Here is an 18584-nt window from a genome sequence, read left to right as displayed (position 1 = left end):
AATATAATTTCAATTATGTAAGTTCATGCTGAGCTCTTGATGAGTAAAGCAAGACGACAATTTGAGAAGGGGCAAAATACCGGAAACTCAAAAATCTGATACGATTGCAATACTTCCAATTAACATAATACGTACATAGTGCTGTCCTCTTCAACCGTGTGAACAGTGTAGAGGCCTAACAGAGCTTCTTCTGTTCCATCTCTGTCCCTAGCCCATTCAATCCTTCTTTTCCAACCGGATTCCCTTCCCACCAAACCTTCCTTCACATCCTCCTCCACAGGTTCTTCTTGGACGGCCACGGCGTCTTCTGCCTTCTGACTCTTGGCTCATACACTAAAATTTAGCCACCCGATCGTTCTCCAATTGACCATCTCAAAGACGGACGTAAGAACACCATCTGCTTGTTGTTGTTCAAAAAAAAGCTGCTCCTTAAAATTCACGGCCCAGTACGTGAAGGCATGACCTGGCGACGTAGGCACAATAGGGAGCTCAGAAGAGCAGATTGAGGTAGGTTGGCCATGTAGCGAGTATGGCTGGTGACGAAATTCTCTCTAAACTTTTACGCAAAACACCAGACAGGAAGCGAAGAATCGGAAGGCCCCAGGTTGCGTTGGCAGAGATGCTAAGAGTATCCTCCTAGCGATTGCTAAAAATAGGGACGATTGGCAGAAACGTATTGAGGAGAGAGGAGGCCAAGGTCCATATCACTGGGTTGTAGCGCCATGAAAGAAGAAGATCGTTCTCCATTCTAACAACGTGACCAAACCAGCGAACTTGACTCTTTTTAATAAACTCTATTGCCGGTTCTACGGCCAGGGTCTTTTCGTACTGTAGTTGTTTCTTACCTTATCTCTCCTTGTCTTCCCTAACACCTTTCCTAGATAACGCATCTCCATTGCTTGGAGTTGGCGCTTTCAGTCTTGTCATTAGAGTCCAAGACTCACTTGAGTATGATAATATTAGTAGAAACACACTTTTGCATACTGAGACCTTCGCGTGTGAGGTCACTTCCTGTATTCCCAAGGAAACTGTGTCTTGTGCCGTGAAAGAACCATCCTTCTCTTATATTTCATCCTCCATTCTCTCCTCTTCATTTAGGTGGGCACCCAGGTATTCCTTATTCCAGTACAGCTCCCCTGGCCTTTACTTTTACTCTCTCTTCCTTGTCTCCAATTACCCGAGACTTCGCCTAAATTCTTGTTTTGGCCAGCTCCTCCACCAGGACGTTTATCTTAAGCTGGAGGATTCTTTTCGGAATCTGCTGCTACTATATGTCGTCCGTATAACCCAGTATCCCAAGCCTCCTTTCGCAGTTTGTATTTATCTCGTCCAACACGAGAATAAAGAGACGGGGGGAGTTGGTTTCCTGCGCGTGGTGCCCCTGGAAGTAGTAACTGAGCGACCAATAGTGTTGTTTCATCCTGAGGGCTTGGAGAACGGAAGGAAGTAGACCTCCCAGAACAACTTCCAATTAAAAATATAAAAATATGGTATTTTTAAATAGACCAAAATTGCAAACATATACCCCAAGGCCACCATAATTAAACACTCCGTTTGAACAGAATTAATTTTCACTTACTCCAATTTAGTTGCACTAATTATGACCATACTGAGAGATATTTAGATTTGCTAAATTCCTTAAAGGAAGGAAGTTGACAATCCAGTGAGTGTAAAGCTGGTTCATTACTACAGCTGCAATTAGTCCCTTTTACAAGTGTAATTACTCCCTGCCAGCAGAAAGACTTCAATTACGCCGCAATCTACTCTACACCTGCGATAAATTGTTTAGAATGTTGTTGTTTTTTTTTTCCTCGTTGTTCTTTGTTTTTACATTTTAATGAGTTTTTCCTCTTTTTCCCATCATTTCCGCAAAAGTGTGAAAATAAATGGAAATTACTGTATAATTGAATAAAAATAAATCTAACAACCAATTAAATCGAGTAAATGCAATAATACTATAACTGTTTTTATAGTTTTATAATTAAAACTGTCCGGTAGGACAGTTGTATAAGGGTTGATTGTCAAAAACTGCACGAAAAAGAGTAAAGTTGAAAAAACACCCAACTTTGACAATTTTTTTTCTTACTTAGAAAGAATAATGTTGAAAGCATCAAAGAAAGTAATTCTGGATAAGATGTAAACAGTCTCAGGTCATCAACAGTAGAGATCACGAACATTGGCGTGGTAAAGTAGGACATTCAACCTTAAAATAGAGATCCAACTAAGTTCCTAAACTTCCTAAACCCATCACTTCGGGTGACCCGAACTGAGTCATTCTTGGTTTTTGAACTAGATTTCAGTGGTTTAAAAGAGAAAGTAATGTAGTAGTGAGAGAAATAACTGATAGAAGGTAGATTCAGAGTAAAGTAATATCATCTTTCTATTTTATATTGTGTTGAAAGCACAATAATAACCACCAATGATATTAAGATATTAACATTTGACAAAAAAATTTTAAATTAAAAAAATATAGATATGTACGAGGTGTGTTCAAAAAGTAACGGGAATTTTTAAATTTCGCGGGTTTGGAGAGTCGGATTGTAAAATTTTTTTTTTTATTATGTTGGTACACATGCCCCTGAAGTACGATAAAATTTTCAGTAATATTCATTGTTTACTTCTTAAGTGGCAGCCGTTAAGGTTAGACGTGTTTTTCGAGCTTGGCGATTTTTGTTTGTTAAAAAAAATGGATCAAAGAATTTGTATTAAATTTTGCGTAAAAAATGAAATAAAGTGTAATAAAGTGTGTGAAATGTTAATAAAGGCATATGGTGAGTCTGCTATGAGTAAAACAAGGATTTACGAGTGGTATAAGCGTTTCCAAGATGGCCGCGAAAACGTTGAAGATGACGTACGACCTGGACGTCCAAGCACATCAACAACCGATGAAAACGTGAAAAAAGTGAAAGAAATGGTTATGAACGATCGCCGAATCACAATCAGAGAAGTCGCTGATGATGTTGCCATATCAATTGGCTCATGCCATGAAATTTTTTCGGATGTTTTGGGTATGAAACGTGTGGCAGCAAAATTTGTTCCAAAATCTAACAAAAACAGCGGAGAATGGAAGTTGCTCAAGAGACACTCAATGAAGTCGACAACGATGCGGATCTACTGAAACGTGTTATAACAGGTGACGAAACATGGGTTTACGGATATGATGTCGAAACTAAGGCTCAATCGTCCCAGTGGAGGCATTCTGGATCGCCAAGACCGAAAAAGGCTCGACAAGTGCGGTCGAATGTGAAGGTTATGCTCACTGTGTTCTTCGATTTTAATGGCATAGTGCATCATGAATTCTTGCCACAAGGTCAAACAATCAATAAGGAGTACTACCTACAAGTTCAACGCCATTTGCTTGAAGCAATCCGAAAAAAACGCCCGGATTTGTGGCAAAACAATTCATGGATTTTGCACCACGATAATGCACCTGCTCACACTTCATTGCTTGTTCGTGAATTTTTGGCCAAAAACAAAACTTTAACGATGCCCCACCCAGCCTCCATACTCGCCAGACATGGCTCTATGTGACTTTTTTCTATTTCCAAACATAAAGAGAACATTAAAAGGCCGTCGTTTTACAAGCATAGATGACACTAAAAGCGAATCGCTGAAAGAGCTGAAAGCTATCACAAAGATCGAGTTTCAGAAGCGTTTCGAGGATTGGAAAAAGCGCTGGCACAAGTGTATTGTATGCGAAGGGGACTACTTTGAAGGCGACAATATTAATGTAGATGAATAAATAAATATTTTTTTCAAAAAACGAAAATTCCCGTTACTTTTTGAACACACCTCGTATGTAGAGTATCAACTGTTTATTATTGATATAGATCTGTTAAGAAGACTTGAAAGTTGTAGAAAACCAAATAAAAAGGTTCAATAATACGATTCTGGGCACTCTGTAACAGAAAATGTAAATTCTGTTCAAATGTGGCCCCCTCACCACTACCATATGTTAACGTAATAGTTCATTATTATTATTTTATTTATTTAGAAATTTACAATCTGTAAAAATATACAGGGTGAACCAGTAAGTATTGTCAATAGGCCTACTGCGTGTAGTACATCTAAAGTGGAGTTCAATGACGTACTGGCCAACTTCATATTTTCCTCTGTTCTTGAGTGACGTCACTTTAAAGTTTTTTTCTAAAATCATTACTTTTTTCCAATAAAAATGTTATTACTCAGAAAGTTTTAGTCCGAATTCGATTCTGATGACACGGTTAGAAAGACAGATACATTTTCTAAAAATTGATACCATTTCGGAGCATAAATTATTCTCCAAACTGCCTTAATCTTCCACCGGAACCTAGGAAAATAAAAGTAATCGAAATTTTTAAGAAAACTCATTAGGCCCTTATGGGGATCATTATCAGACCTAGGTGCTGGCACTTTTTATAAAAGTTTCCTTGTTTAATGGGCTTTCTAACGGTATATCATTTTCCAGGATTCCTTTTATCTTCGTATGAGAAATTGCGTTTGTTTTGCAAGAAAACGTGTTCACGAGCATACAGCAGTGATATTGTATTGTGTTGTTTAATTCATTAAACTCTTGTGGATGGAGCTGTAGTCAATTTTTAAAGTAGATTGTCTTAAAATAAGGTAGTCTAAGGTTACTTATTGCACATAGAAAAAAAAAAATCTAAACTGAAATATTTGACAAAATGTTAGATTTTGAAACTAAGCAAATTAGCCTTCGATTATAAAAATAGCACTTGTTTAAAATATTTTCTAAAGTGCGTGAAAGGCAGGAGGAGAGAAACTACCCAGCGGTAGCACTCCAGGAATGATATTTAGGTCTTCAGACTGCAAGAAAGTGGCGGGGCCATCGGAGATTGATTCGGCGAGGAGAATTATTAGGAATGGCAGTAGAGGCGAAAGACTGTACAAATGGATTAGAGCAGGGGTGAGCAACCTTTTTAATCAATGGGCCAATTTAAATTTAAATTTTTTTTTGCGGGCTGCACATAGATTAACTCTTATTAATAATTTACGAAACGTCCGTATTGCACGTTTGAACAAGTCACCGACAAGTGTGTATCTCGTCACAAAAAAGTCGCGCAGACGCGGCGCGTTCGTATTGCATGTTTAAAAACGTCGTTGACAAGTAACTCGCCATAAAAAAATATTTCGGTTTAGTATGTACTACCATTTTATTATAATTAATTTTATAACAATATATTGATGGGAGAAAGTCGATAAAATAAATTCAATTTTAGAAATGCTTGGCGGGCCGCGTGTTGCTCATCCCTGGATTAGAGCAACTAAAGAGAGCAGTTTGGAACTTTTGATATTTCGTCTTGGATGTGGAGGTCGGTGTGAAGAGTGAGGTTAATCACCATAGAAAGGTGTGTCAACTATCTGTCGGAGTAATTTTGACTGAAATGTCCTGTACTATCCTTGTTTGTCGGTTTGTTTGGGCTGAAACCCACAGCTCTATATCCACGCGGGTTTTATGGATAGTATTGTTTAACTTCTTTCGAGTTCTATGGGCAATTCGTAGCCTCATCCAAGTAGTTTGTAATGAAGTTCCACTATGTTTTGTTATTGCTTGACTTATAAGTCTATTACGTGGGTTCCACGTGAGTCGTTTATTATTATTATTATTATTATTATCGTAGTTGAGGTGTACTGGATTCAAAGCGGAGAACCCGGGTTCGAATCCAGCTGCTGGTATTTCCTAGGAGTTTCTAGCAACTCACTGTCCACTGAGGTTTACTTATTATGGAACATTAAAGTCATAATATAATCCAATAATAGTCTTTTTAACACCTGAATACAAGAGAACATAATCGATCTTTATGGTGATTACATTAGATTCGTTCTTCTTCGTTTCGGTTAATGCCAGCCAGTGAAGGTTATTGCGTTTACATTCATTGACCAATTTTGTTTCTTTTCATGTTATTCCTCTTGAATCCCACGTACGGAATCTTTTGTGTCCTTTGTCCTCACCAGGTCTTATCCCTTAAAATACATTCGGCTCTATCATTCTTAATGCGTTTAAACCCAACTTATGCAATTTTTTTTTTCCCTTACTTAGCTCAGTGGTTTGCTGATAATGAATTCCAACTCGGGAGATCCTGAATTCGAATCCTGGTTCTTATAATCTCTCTTCCTAGGAGCTTCTCACAGCTCACTGTCCTCTAATGGAGTCTTCTTATGAGAAAAACACTGTCTAAAGGCGGTTAATGCACTGGAAGAAGCTCCGATCTCCAATGACCTCAGTGGTTTACTCTTTGAATTAAAAATAAAAAATACACTACCGGATGGGAGTGAACTCTCTTCTACCTCGTCATTTTTCACAAGAGATTCTCAGCCGTTGGAGGCCAGAGAAGATAACACGTCAAAATAAATGCTCATTAAGCCTGGACCTTTCTAAAACGGAGCTGATATCAACCAATTAAGGGACAGTTCGACGAAGTAGCCCTGCAGTGCCCTCGCTATTAGCATCCCTAAGGGCTAATAAAACAATTCATACAAATAGGAAGTATTTAAATAGGCTGTGTGTACGCAAGAGCATTAGCTGCAAGAAGAACGTGCTAAGAACATCTCAATGAACTGGGAAATACTAAATTTGGTTTAAACATATCTTTCCAAGGTTTTACATTCGTAATTTTTCACCAAATGAACATAAATTGCCTTATTTTTCTATATTCTTCCCACTTTTACTTAAATGAACAATTTAGGTTCTTGCTATCGATGTTTGGGACGATAAATTTTGACGCTAGCTAATGAGGGAAACTATTTTAACTTTTATCTCGACAACTATTTGTTCTGCACTGTTCTTAGATAATTTCAGCCCTACTTTATATATATATCAGGCACATTCCACAGCTCTGCCATAATGCTAACAATATTACTTCTTAAATCCATTTTGTTACTATTTTTAATATTTTTAACTATATATTGGTATTTAATACAAGAAAGCATGGGTACGTAATATTTCCAAATTTTTGAGCTAATAATTTTTTTTTTTTTTGGCGCATCAACAGCTGAGGTTATTAGCGCCCGGAGCTTTTTCCAGTGCACTGCCGGCCTCCGGACAGTGTTCTCTCGTTACAGACAACACTGTCCATCACCGGACAGTGAGCTGTAAGAAGCTCCTAGGAAGAGAAAATCTAAGGGTCAGCTGCTGGATTCGAACCCGGGACCTCCGCGTGGGAGTCCAGTATGCTAACCGCATAGCTAATCCCTTCCCTCAAGCTAATAATTACTACTTCATTACTGTTGGTTGGTTATTTATTCCATTAATTAATTTTTTATGAATGAAAATGTATATAGTACAGTTATTAGTAATGAAGCATTCAGAATTTTAAGTGCATTTAAATTTAACGAAGCCTGTTATTATTTATTCAAGATAGAGGACGTGACTTTTTAACATAATCTTGATTTCCGTTCAAGTATGTCTAATAAACCGTTCAGAATCATTATTATAGCTTTAAATGTCGTCAAATCGATGCATAATTGTCGAGACAAAGTTGTTTGAAATTATAGCTAACAAATCGCAATTATTTATTTTATTTTTTTAATATGCCAAAAACAATGCACTAAACGTGCTTAAATAGAATTAAAGCGAAAAATGATTCATCTTTTTTCACTGACTGCATTACCATATGAGCTGTCTAGTGCACAACTCGCTTAACTCCAAAAAACACAAAAATTGGAGAAATAAGATGAAATAATGTTCATTGTTTGTTTAAAGTTCCTGTTTTTAATATAAATTCAAATAAATTTACTGTTATCAACTAGCGGCTACTACAGAATTTGAGTTGAAATTATTGCAACGACTTACAACATTACAGCACATAGTTCAGGGGTCCCCAAACTACGGCCCGCGGGCCACATGCGGACTCCTGAGGACATATATCCGGCCCTCGCCGCACTTCCGGAAGGGGCATCTCTTTCCGTTGGTGGTCAGTGAGAGGAGCACTATATGTGGCGGTGCAGCAAGGCGCTGTGTCGCTCATGTACAGTACTACTTCCGATGATGCGGGATGCACGCGTCACGGCTCCGTAAAATAACAGGCAGAAGTAGGAAGAAAGGCAAATCACTATAACTAAACCGAACATTGACCATCTTATTAGCCAAAAGCAGGCCCATAGTTCCCACTGAGATACTGGGCAGTTTGTTGATTTAAATTTACTTGTTCTTTATTTGAAATATTCTATTAGTTCCCGTTTTGGTTTTTTTACTTTAAAATTGTTTTATAGTCCGGCCCTCCAACGGTCTGAGGGACAGTGAACTGGCCTCCTGGGTAAAACATTTGGAGACCCCTGGGTTAGTTAATCAAAATAGCTTCTGAAATAAATTATTTACTAATCAATGGCTACAATTTTTTTTTTGTAATTCTTTAATTATTTGGGGGAATTTATTACAAAATTTGAAAAGCTACTATTGAACAATCTTAACTGCACAGAAGGAAGTTGTACGAGGGTCGTTTGAAAAGTCCGTGCAAAAATAAAAACTACTTAATTTTTGGGGGTAAACCTTTTTTATTTTTCAACATAGTCTCCTTTTAGGCTTATACACTTCGTCCAACGCTGCTCTAGTTTGTTGATCCCTTCCGAATAATAGGATTTGTCCAAGCCTGAAAAATAGCCATTCGTTTCTGCAATCACCTCCTCGTTTGAATAAAATCTTTTTCCCGCCAGCCATTTCTTCATATTGGGGAACAAATAGTAGTCCGAGGGAGCCAAGTCTGGAGAATAGGGGGGATATGAAACGAGTTGGAACCCTATTTCCATTAATTTTGCGACCACAACTGCTGAGGTGTGAGCTGGTGCGTTGTCGTGATGGAAAAGAACTTTTTTGTGGGCCAATCGTGGGCGTTTTTCTTGCAGCTCGGTTTTCAAACGGTCCAATAACGATGAATAATATGCACCTGTAATAGTTTTACCCTTTTCCAGATAGTCGATGAGGATTATTCCTTGCGAATCCCAAAAGATAGTCGCCATAATCTTTCCGGCCGAAGGAACGGTCTTCGCCTTTTTTGGCGCAGATTCCCCCTTGGTAACCCATTGTTTAGATTGTTCTTTGGTCTCAGGAGTGTAGTGATGTATCCATGTTTCATCCACAATGACGAAACGACGCTTAAAGTCCTGCGGATTCTTCTGGAACAGCTGCAAACCGTCCTTGCAACACTTCACACGATTTCGTTTTTGGTCAAGCTTGAGCAATCGCGGCACCCATCTTGCGGATAGCTTTGTCATGTCCAAATGTTGATGCAAAATATTATGTACCCGTTCATTCGAGATGCCCACAGCACTAGCAATCTCACGCACCTTCACTCTTCTGTCATCCATCACCATATCATGGATTTTATCAATGATTTCTGGAGTAGTAACCTCAACAGGGCGTCCAGAACGTTCAGCGTCACTTGTGCCCATATGGCCACTCCGAAAATTTTGAAACCACTTATAAACTGTTCTAATCGAAGGTGCAGAGTCACCATAATGTTTATCAAGCTTCTCTTTAGTCTCCTGAAGCGTTTTGCCTTTCATAAAGTAGTGTTTAATCAACACACGAAATTCTTTTTCGTCCATTTTTTGAAAATCACTCGACTTCCTCGATTCAAACGAATGCCAAACACAAAGAAATAGACCGATCTGGCTGAAACTTGGTGTGTGTTCTGCCAAGAGATGCTACTAACTAAACATAACCTCGATACGCGCCAGTAGTGCTATCTCTCTGACTTTGCACGGACTTTTCAAACGACCCTCGTATAAGGGTTGATCATCAAAAACTGCACGAACAAGCGTTATATTGAAAAACATCCAACTTTGACAATTTTATAAGTTTTATTGGGCGTTTTTAAAAAAATAATAATTAAATACATACGGCTTTCTCTTTCTAATTTTCTCAAGGTACTAAACTCATAAATCCCCTGTGAAACTCTAAACAGTTGAGACAAATGAAATTCTTAATATCATTTACAGTTTTGTAACCCGTACAATTATATTGAACCGTAAACATAAGGCCTGAGACTGCTTAAAAACAAATATGGCTTGAATAATGATAAAAAATATAAGTTATAAAATCTATGTGCATGTAATTTGTAACCGGAATTAAAAAAAAAACCTTAATTGAATTAAGAAAAGCCTGGGAGCCATTTTCCCCAGATAAATGCATTGAGTCAAAAAAATTGGTACTTCCGTTATTAAAACTGTCCGGTAGGACAGTTGTATAAGGGTTGACCATCAAAAACTGCACGAAAAAGCGTAACGTTGAAAAACACCCAACTTTGACAATTTTTTTCTATTTTTCTATAAAAGATAAAATTCCCAAATTTTCTTTAAATCTTACTCCAAATTCTCCTTTATAACTATAATTTTTTTGCAACCACCCAGATCTAATAGGTTTCGAGAAAAAAGTTGCCGAAAATGAGCAAAAACGGCTTTTTCAAAAAATGTTCTTGTTCTTGTTCTTCTTCTTCTTGTTCTTGTTGTTCTTGTTGTTACCTTTTTTGTAAACAACGTAGCGCCTAAACGCGTGAACCGATTTTCATGAATGAGGTGTCATTCGATTCGGAACTTTATGTAGATGTGCCTTTTGGGGGTCTCGGCCCTGTACATCGAATGGGAGAGGAGTTAGCCTCCTTTATGTAAGGCCCCCTCCAAAATTATTATTACTAATTACTCTGTAAATCTTGGCCCTATTTTGATAAAATTTGGTAGGATGATAGGGTTAGGGCTCCCCTACCTAACAATAAAGCGACGATCTGCTCTTACACTTGTTAAGGGGAAGTATAGCAATCGTTTCAAATTATCGACACGTGAACCGATTTTCATGAATGGAGTGTCAATCGAATCGAAATTTTGTACAGATTTGTACTTTAAAAGTCTCGACGCTATGCCTCATAAGGAGGGGAGTTTGCCCCACCCAAATAAGGCCCTTTCTAAAACTATTATTACCAATATTTCTACAAAGCTTAACCCGATTTTGATAAAATTTAGCACGAAGAAGTGATTAAAGCTCTTCTACGTGGCTGTGAAGTGCCATCATGCTCTTACACCTACTAAGAGGAAGTACTGCAATCGTTAAAATTATCAATGAGTGAACCGATTTACATCAATGAATTGTCGTTCGATTCAAAATCTTTGCCTTTTAGAAAGAAGTACTGTAATCGCAGTTTATTTTTCTTGCTCCTCTTAAAAGGAAGTACTGAAATCGCAGTTTAATTTTGCTATTTACGTACAAATACCTTCCTATTTTATATAAAAAGGCTTTCTCAAAAAAATTGTTATTGAGGATGGTTTGGGGACCGCAACTATAACCATTCTTTAAAAAGATCTCTCCAGTGGTAGTTACGGTTCCGATTTAACACCTTATCAGGTTATAATGATAGAATAGCTTATTCCAAATTTTAAAAAAATCCAATCTGTAAAGCAGATATGTAACTTTGCTAATAGACAAAAAGGAAAATCTGTCCAAAAGGTACAAAAATCTCCTTAACAAAAACTTACAGTTTAAAAAGTTAAGTATAAGGGTTGATTAAACGCCAAAAGGTACACAAATCAGCAAGTACCCAACATTTCATTAATACTTCATTGATATTATTTAAGTAATTTTACCGCATTAATTTTCATTAATATTTTTTAAGAATTTATTAGATGTCACATACCCTTATGCTGGCCAGTTCATTCATAATAGTTATAATTGTGATAAAATGTATATTATATCTTCGTATAAATAGGTACTTTATTTTAACTCTATTCCAAATTATTCTTCTGATTCTGAAGTTGTCACATATACATGCATGTTAAATTAGAAAAAGACAAATTTAGAGTCGGCCACTGTTTAAATTTGAATCACGGAGGATTTAAAGCAATATTTCAGTCTTGAATTCGTCTTACCGAAATATTCGTGAGGACAAATAACACACAGTTATAACAAGTAGATTATTCAACATTATTTATTCATTTCTCAATTGTAATTTAATTTAGTCCCCCTAATTTTACTTACAGTAAAATACTGGAATAATTAGCTGTCCTAAAAATATGCATATCTTATTTATTTTATATTACATAACATATATATAACATTGTGAGAAGAACAGCTACATTGAGAGTGTGATTGAAGAAAACTATATTATTTGCGTTTAAGCCAGATAATTATTACCTATGATTATAAACGTTTGACTACTTCATAAAATAACAATTACTTTAATCGAAGAATGAACTTAAACCGACGATTTTTATTTAAAAATAAAAATAAATAAACAAAATCATTGATGTATGTTGGTGTGAGCAATTTTTAAAAAAGTTTATGAATGTTTTAGCCTCATATTTTTTTATTTTTTATAACGTTTTCTTTTTCACCTGTAATTAATAGTTTGATTATTATAGATAAATAGATATTACAGTCAATCTAAGTTAAATGGTGTGCTACTTGAGTAAATATTTTGTAGATGAAAATGGCCAGCATAAGGGTTTGTGACATCTAATAAATTCTTAAAAAATATTAATGAAAATTAATGCGGTAAAATTACTTAAATAATATCAATGAAGTATTAATGAAATGTTGGGTACTTGCTGATTTGTGTACCTTTTGGCGTTTAATCAACCCTTATACTTAACTTTTTAAACTGTAAGTTTTTGTTAAGGAGTTTTTATTTAACTCGATTTTATCCGCTTTAACAATATAGAAAAGTTAATATTACAGAGAATGGCAACTCGAGAGGAAACCTACCCAAACCTTTTCCGGAAGTATCATTAATAGAATTTTCTAGGAAAACAGTATTTCTCGAAAATGAATCCAGAAAAAAAAAGTAAAAAAAGATTCAGTGAAGTGGTTGAACACCTTATTAGAGACATCTTAGTTGGAACTATTTTTTCAATTTTTGACTTGCACACAAATAACCAATTTGTAAAAAGATAAAAATAAAAACACTTTCTTGAACGCAGAGAACCACAAAATGGAAAATTCCAAGTGAAAACTCAAAAGAATAGAAAAACTGCACGATTTACAATCACTTCCTGTGACTAGTAAAATAAGAGGGAAATGAAGTGGCTATTTATAAAATTTTATAAAAATTTGTTGGTCAAAATATTTATTAAAATCAGCTTAACATTAAGTAGATGAGCCTTTTCTCAGACATACTCTATGAACTAAATTCCTCAGAACTCTTCATACAACAAAAAAATAATTCTTTTAAAAATAAAAAAAAGAGTCTTCATCAAACAGTTACAGTTATACGAAAAGGTTATAAAACTTTTAATTTTCATTAATAAAAGGAAATTCTTTTAGTCCTTTAATAAAATGCCTCTAGAGAGAGTTTTCAACTTTAAGGAAAACCTGAGCTGTGCCTTATTTCCAGGATTCCTTGATAAAGAAAGATTTTCTTTAAAGATGGTTTTTCCTTGATAAATATTTCTTGCAGAGGTTTTTCATATTATATTCCAGGGATTTTTTTTAATCAATTCTCTCTTTTTGAATCAACATTCTTCATAATATTATTATATCGTTCTGTGTTTAGCGAGATTGCAATTATGAGTGTTTATTAGTAAAATAAGTATCGCTTTTCCAATGATAGGAAATTGTTATATGCCAAAATTATTGAACACTTAATTCTAAATAATCCATGAAGATAATTAGATTCTATTCTAATGCAGTTACAAATCTTTAACCAGTAATTTGTCCAAATGAATCTATTTCTGCCATTAATCAAAATCAATTTTTCGTCTCTCCCTTAAACCATCAGTTTGTGAACAGTCTATGATGGAGAATGTTAATCTAATGTTCATCTGGAGACAGTTGTCTCAGTGGGTAAGGATATCATTTTAAGTACAGTGGTACCTCGGTTTTCGACCACAATTCGTTCCGTAAGTGGAATGGAATAGAATAGGATAGAAAAGAAATTTATTATTCTGGGACAATTGTCCCCTAAGAATAAATACAGGAACAAATAGAGGCCTTAACAGTTTGGCCTGTGATTGAACAGAAAATAAATAAATAAATAAGTATTTACAAAAAGTGAAAATATAATAAGTGAAAATGAAAGTAAAAATAAAATAATAAAACAGCAGAAATTAAGGAAATAAATTAAAACAATTAGAATTTCGGAGGAAGCTGAATAGAAAGTAGATAACTGAATAGACGGGATTTAAAGATAGATAGGGTAGGAGCATGACGGACAGATGAAGGCAAGGAGTTCCAGAGAGAGGTAGCACGTATTAGGAAGGACTTGTCAAAGGATGAGGTACGGTGAGAGGGAATATAGAGATCAGATGAGCGAGATCTAGTGTTACGGGAATGGATGGAGGATTTAAACTTAAGGAGTTGAAAAATATAGAAAGGCCTTTGAGACTGGATGACTTGAAAAAAGAAAGAAGCCAAAAAATATTGGCAGCGATAGACAGGGAAAAGCCACTTCAACTCATCGTAGCAGTCGGTCGAGAACCGAAACAATTTTGTCCCATAAGAAATAATGTAAACTATGTCAGTTTATTTCGTTTCTAAGCCCCAGAAATATGCCAGTTTTACTGGCCCAATTTTATGTAAAAACATGTATCTAACACAAGAAATAAGATCTAAAAGTGTAAATAATATAAAAACAACTCGGCTCTTCTCGGGTGTTCGAATTCCAAATGTTTGTTCAGATTTTAGGACAATATTTTCTCGAATTTCTTGGTCGAATACCGATTTGTTCGAAAGTCAAGTCGTTCGAAAACCGAGGTACTACTGTATATCAATGACATTAGCTCGATATACAGAGGATTGTTGTCGGCAATCAATAATATCTTCCCCTTGAATAATTGTTTGAGGGAAATCAAGGAAATTACTATTAAACAAAAGGCGCCACGGTAGCCGAGCGGTTAAAGGCGAGACCTGTAAAGCTAATATGCATCTTTGGTACTGGGTTCGATTCCCGGTCTTAGGCCTTGGATTTTATTTAATGTTTAATATGAGATTGTTTTGTAGTAAAGAACGTTTTGCTGAGCGCCTCCGTTCACAACACCTAATTTGGCAGTTGGATGTAAAGCCAGCCTGAAATAATAGGCACTACTGAGAAAGTCGTAAGGAAAGAAAAAACTGCCCCGTATAGGCCCTTAAAATCAGCCCTTCAAAGAGTGAATCTACAAGTTCAGAGCCGGCTGGGAAATTTTCTTAATCCTACTCAATTGCACATAAATTTGCAAGTCTGAACATGCTTCACATTAACTTGAAAATGACCGTAACAACTGGCCTTGAAAATGGATAGCGCTACAACGTTGTGGCTCTGTCAATGAGGAAAAGTGGTTAATTAGCTGAGTGCTAATTGATGTTACAGTCTTGACCGCCGTGGTGTTAATTATTTAGTTCATTGTTTCATCACCAATATGTCCTTGTTGATTAAAAGGGCCGTGATAATGAGTGCAGAAGGGCTTGAACGAGCCTGGAATCATACCTGGTGTGGATTTTTGATTAAAATAAAGGGCTTTATTATATTATTTGGTCCAATAAATAACTGCTTTGAATGAGCATGGAAACCTGGAAAATTAATTGGATGAGGCTCTCTGGAGTTTTGGTAACTACCAAAGAGTTGACCTCAAATTGGATGGAGATGGACTCCAATTAACACATGTTTGTCTTTTCGTTCGCTCTTCAAACAGAACCTATGCCACCGTAAGTGGAATTTAATGTGACATACTTGTGTTACTCATGGATTTCGGGCAAACAAGATGTTTTTATTTTTTTGTATTTAAGGTGCGCCGCCATCTGAAGTTATTAGCGACCAGAGCTTTTTCCACTTCCGGCCTCCGGACAGTGAGCTGCAAGAAGTATTACGACCGTCCAAATTTTAGAAATTGTATTTTCTTCCGAAGTCCAGTAAACCATAAAAATTGCTTTTTACGTATTGGTCTGTTTGTTGGGGTAAGTAGTGGGCGGATACGATATGAGCGGATACTCGTACTTCACCACAGCACCTTGCTCTGGCCCAATAGGCCCAGGGATGGCAAATCTTTTTGAGACGTGGGTAAAATTTTGTTCATTTTTTTTTTATACTAGCTCTTGGGTCACTAATGCCCATTTGAACAAGAGTTAAGTTTAAACATTTTAAACTGAATATTTGCAAAACTAAACATCTTTAAAATTCAGTTGGCTTAACAGGTAAAACGGGACGGAACAAGTGCTATGGAAGTCTCTTTTTACAAACATAACTGAACAAAACATGAACAAAAGTGTGTTTTAGCTGAAGAAAAATCTAAATATGGTTATTTGCTTTGGGTTGTCGATTTTTTTTAACAAACAAAATATGAGTAAAATTATACATTTTATTCGATGTTTTGTAAACACTTTTGCTTTATTTCAAATACTACAAAAGTATTTGTCGTCATTCGCGTTTTAGCAAATGATCAAACTAAAGGTTATAGATAGCATTTAAATTGCTTTTGTGTCAATGCGTGATTGAAAAAAATACAGATAGAATATAAATTATCCACACAATTAGAAAATCTAAATCAACCCGCGTAAACAAACAAATGTTTGCCTAGGAATTGTGGGTCAGTGAAAAAGCTTGCGCGGGTCATAGGTTCGCCATCACTGCAATAGGCTATCTAAATTGGCGCCAATGTTTTCTTCTATTCTAATTGGTGAACTATAGATATAGGCTCTACAAGTTAATTGTGAGGCTTTGAACGTGTAGCTAAGCTGCACCATAAAAACTGGCTTTAGGGAGATTACACTAGGCATCATCCCTAGAACTTGCCAAGACTTAGTTTGTAATTCAGTCTGTAATTATTTAATCAAAATAAATTCATTTATTTCATTGCAGCCAGCGCAGCCGATTCATATCTCCAGATCAGCATGGTGTTCTGTGCCGTAAACTGTACCACATCCGCATCCACTTTGTTACCAGATTGCGAAAACAGTCTGGAGAATTGTTGTTCACCAGATCCGATGAACTGTTTCTCCTATTATACATGCTATAACGATCAACCACAAAAAATTTTCTGCGGTCCGTTGCAAAATTTCAACGAACAGAAACTACTCTGTGAAAACAATGAGGAAGTATGCTATCCAAAGTGTGCTACACGTTGTCCAACGGATGATATCGGCCATCCAATTTGTAATGAAGACAGTGGAAGTTGTTGCCTACCGAATCCATATAATTGTAAATATTTCCTGACATGTTCGAATGGACAAACTGGCTTAGGCGAATGTCCGTCGGATGCTATTTTCGATGAACAACAGTTGGCTTGCCTGCCACAGCCCAATGGTGGTGGTACATGTTATCAAGATGAGCCAATATGTACAGTTAGCTGTGATACAAAAGAAATAACCTGTAAAGAGGATTGTTGTGGTCCTGAAACCAGTACATGTTCCCAACAATATTATCGATGTACCAATGGTATAAGAACAATGGCCGGCTGTCCAAATCTAACCACCTTCAATATGAACACCCTGCAATGTGATCGACATTCTTACGATAAATGTGTTGCACAAGATACCAATTTCGTAGAATGTGCACCAACGCCAACAAATCCGGCTGTTAACTACCCAACGAGCCCACCCAGCATACCAACTACGGGCGGTCAAACAGTGACTGAAAGTCGGAGGCTACTGTCAAAAGAAGAATTTCTAACCGCAATGTACTCAGCTTATAGAGAAATGGGAGAGCGCTTAACCATACGGACTTAAGAAGAAGCAATGTGATTGGGAGAAACAAATAAATATGATGTTTTAGGGCGTGGTCTAGACTATTTACAATTCCAACCCAATCTTTGTTTACCCTCAGCGCCATATTTATTTGTGGAAAATCTAATATTTGAAGTCAGTCAATTATTAAAATTACGACAAACGGAACTTTCTTGGTATTTCAGAAGTGATTCTTTTCTTTATTTTTTAAACCTTAAATGTTAAAAAACAAACCCACGAACAGAATTGAGAAAAAAACAAATTTACAACTCTACCACTTACTGAATTCGAGTCTGACAAATTACAAATTTTTATTAATCAACAATTTCTATATTTATTTTATTTCTTTAACAGCGCCATTCCTTCAATTGTAAGCACTTTTTTACAGTTACCTTGCCTCCAAATAAATATATATTTTAACATTATTTTGTTTATATTAAAATTTAATTTAGTTATTTCAGTTATATAGCATTTTTTATAACATATTGTAAATATAAATTATAATGTAAAATAAATAATATTTATTTGTGTTTTTTTATTATTCAATTTTAGAGAAATACTTTCAGCAAATGATAAAAGTATATGAAGAGAAACGATAGAACATTATTCTCAAATCCTCAAGCTCATACTATTACCACTAGAACTCTTCCAGAAAACCCAACCAGTTATCATGTTACAGCGCCATCGCGCTGATTGTAACATAAAGTAAAAAAAAAAATGAAATAAATATTTGAAATAATAATTTAAATTTAGAAATAAAACTAGAACAGTGGTTCAAGAGATGGGCTATTAAACTTAATGAAACCAAGTCTCAAAATATCACCTTCACTCTTCGGCGCATTACTCTTCCTCCAGTCATCTATAACCTAACACCTCTACCACGTGAACGTGGCCCGCTACCTTGGGTTTTACTTATACCGAAGACTTTCTTGGAACCCCCACACTAGACTTAAAAGAACAGAACTGA

General features: G+C 36.0%; 1 protein-coding gene across 1 annotated transcript; it reads left to right on the top strand.

Moving 5' to 3' along the window:
* The first annotated feature begins 6858 nt into the window (after window positions 1-6858).
* Window positions 6859-18103, top strand: LOC141453968 (uncharacterized). The gene is made up of 2 exons (XM_074127659.1): window positions 6859-6932; window positions 16755-18103. The coding sequence occupies exons 1-2, from the start codon at window positions 6929-6931 to the stop codon at window positions 17618-17620; spliced, it is 870 nt and encodes a 289-aa protein (XP_073983760.1). The 5' UTR covers window positions 6859-6928; the 3' UTR covers window positions 17621-18103.
* Window positions 18104-18584: the final 481 nt, after the last annotated feature.

The sequence above is a fragment of the Rhodnius prolixus genome, unplaced genomic scaffold, assembly GCF_049639745.1.
Source record: "Rhodnius prolixus isolate KJV_2025 unplaced genomic scaffold, Rpr scaffold_9, whole genome shotgun sequence".
NCBI lineage: Eukaryota > Metazoa > Arthropoda > Insecta > Hemiptera > Reduviidae > Rhodnius > Rhodnius prolixus.
Note: the sequence above shows the minus strand (reverse complement) of the source record. Positions and strands in the feature narration are given on the sequence as shown.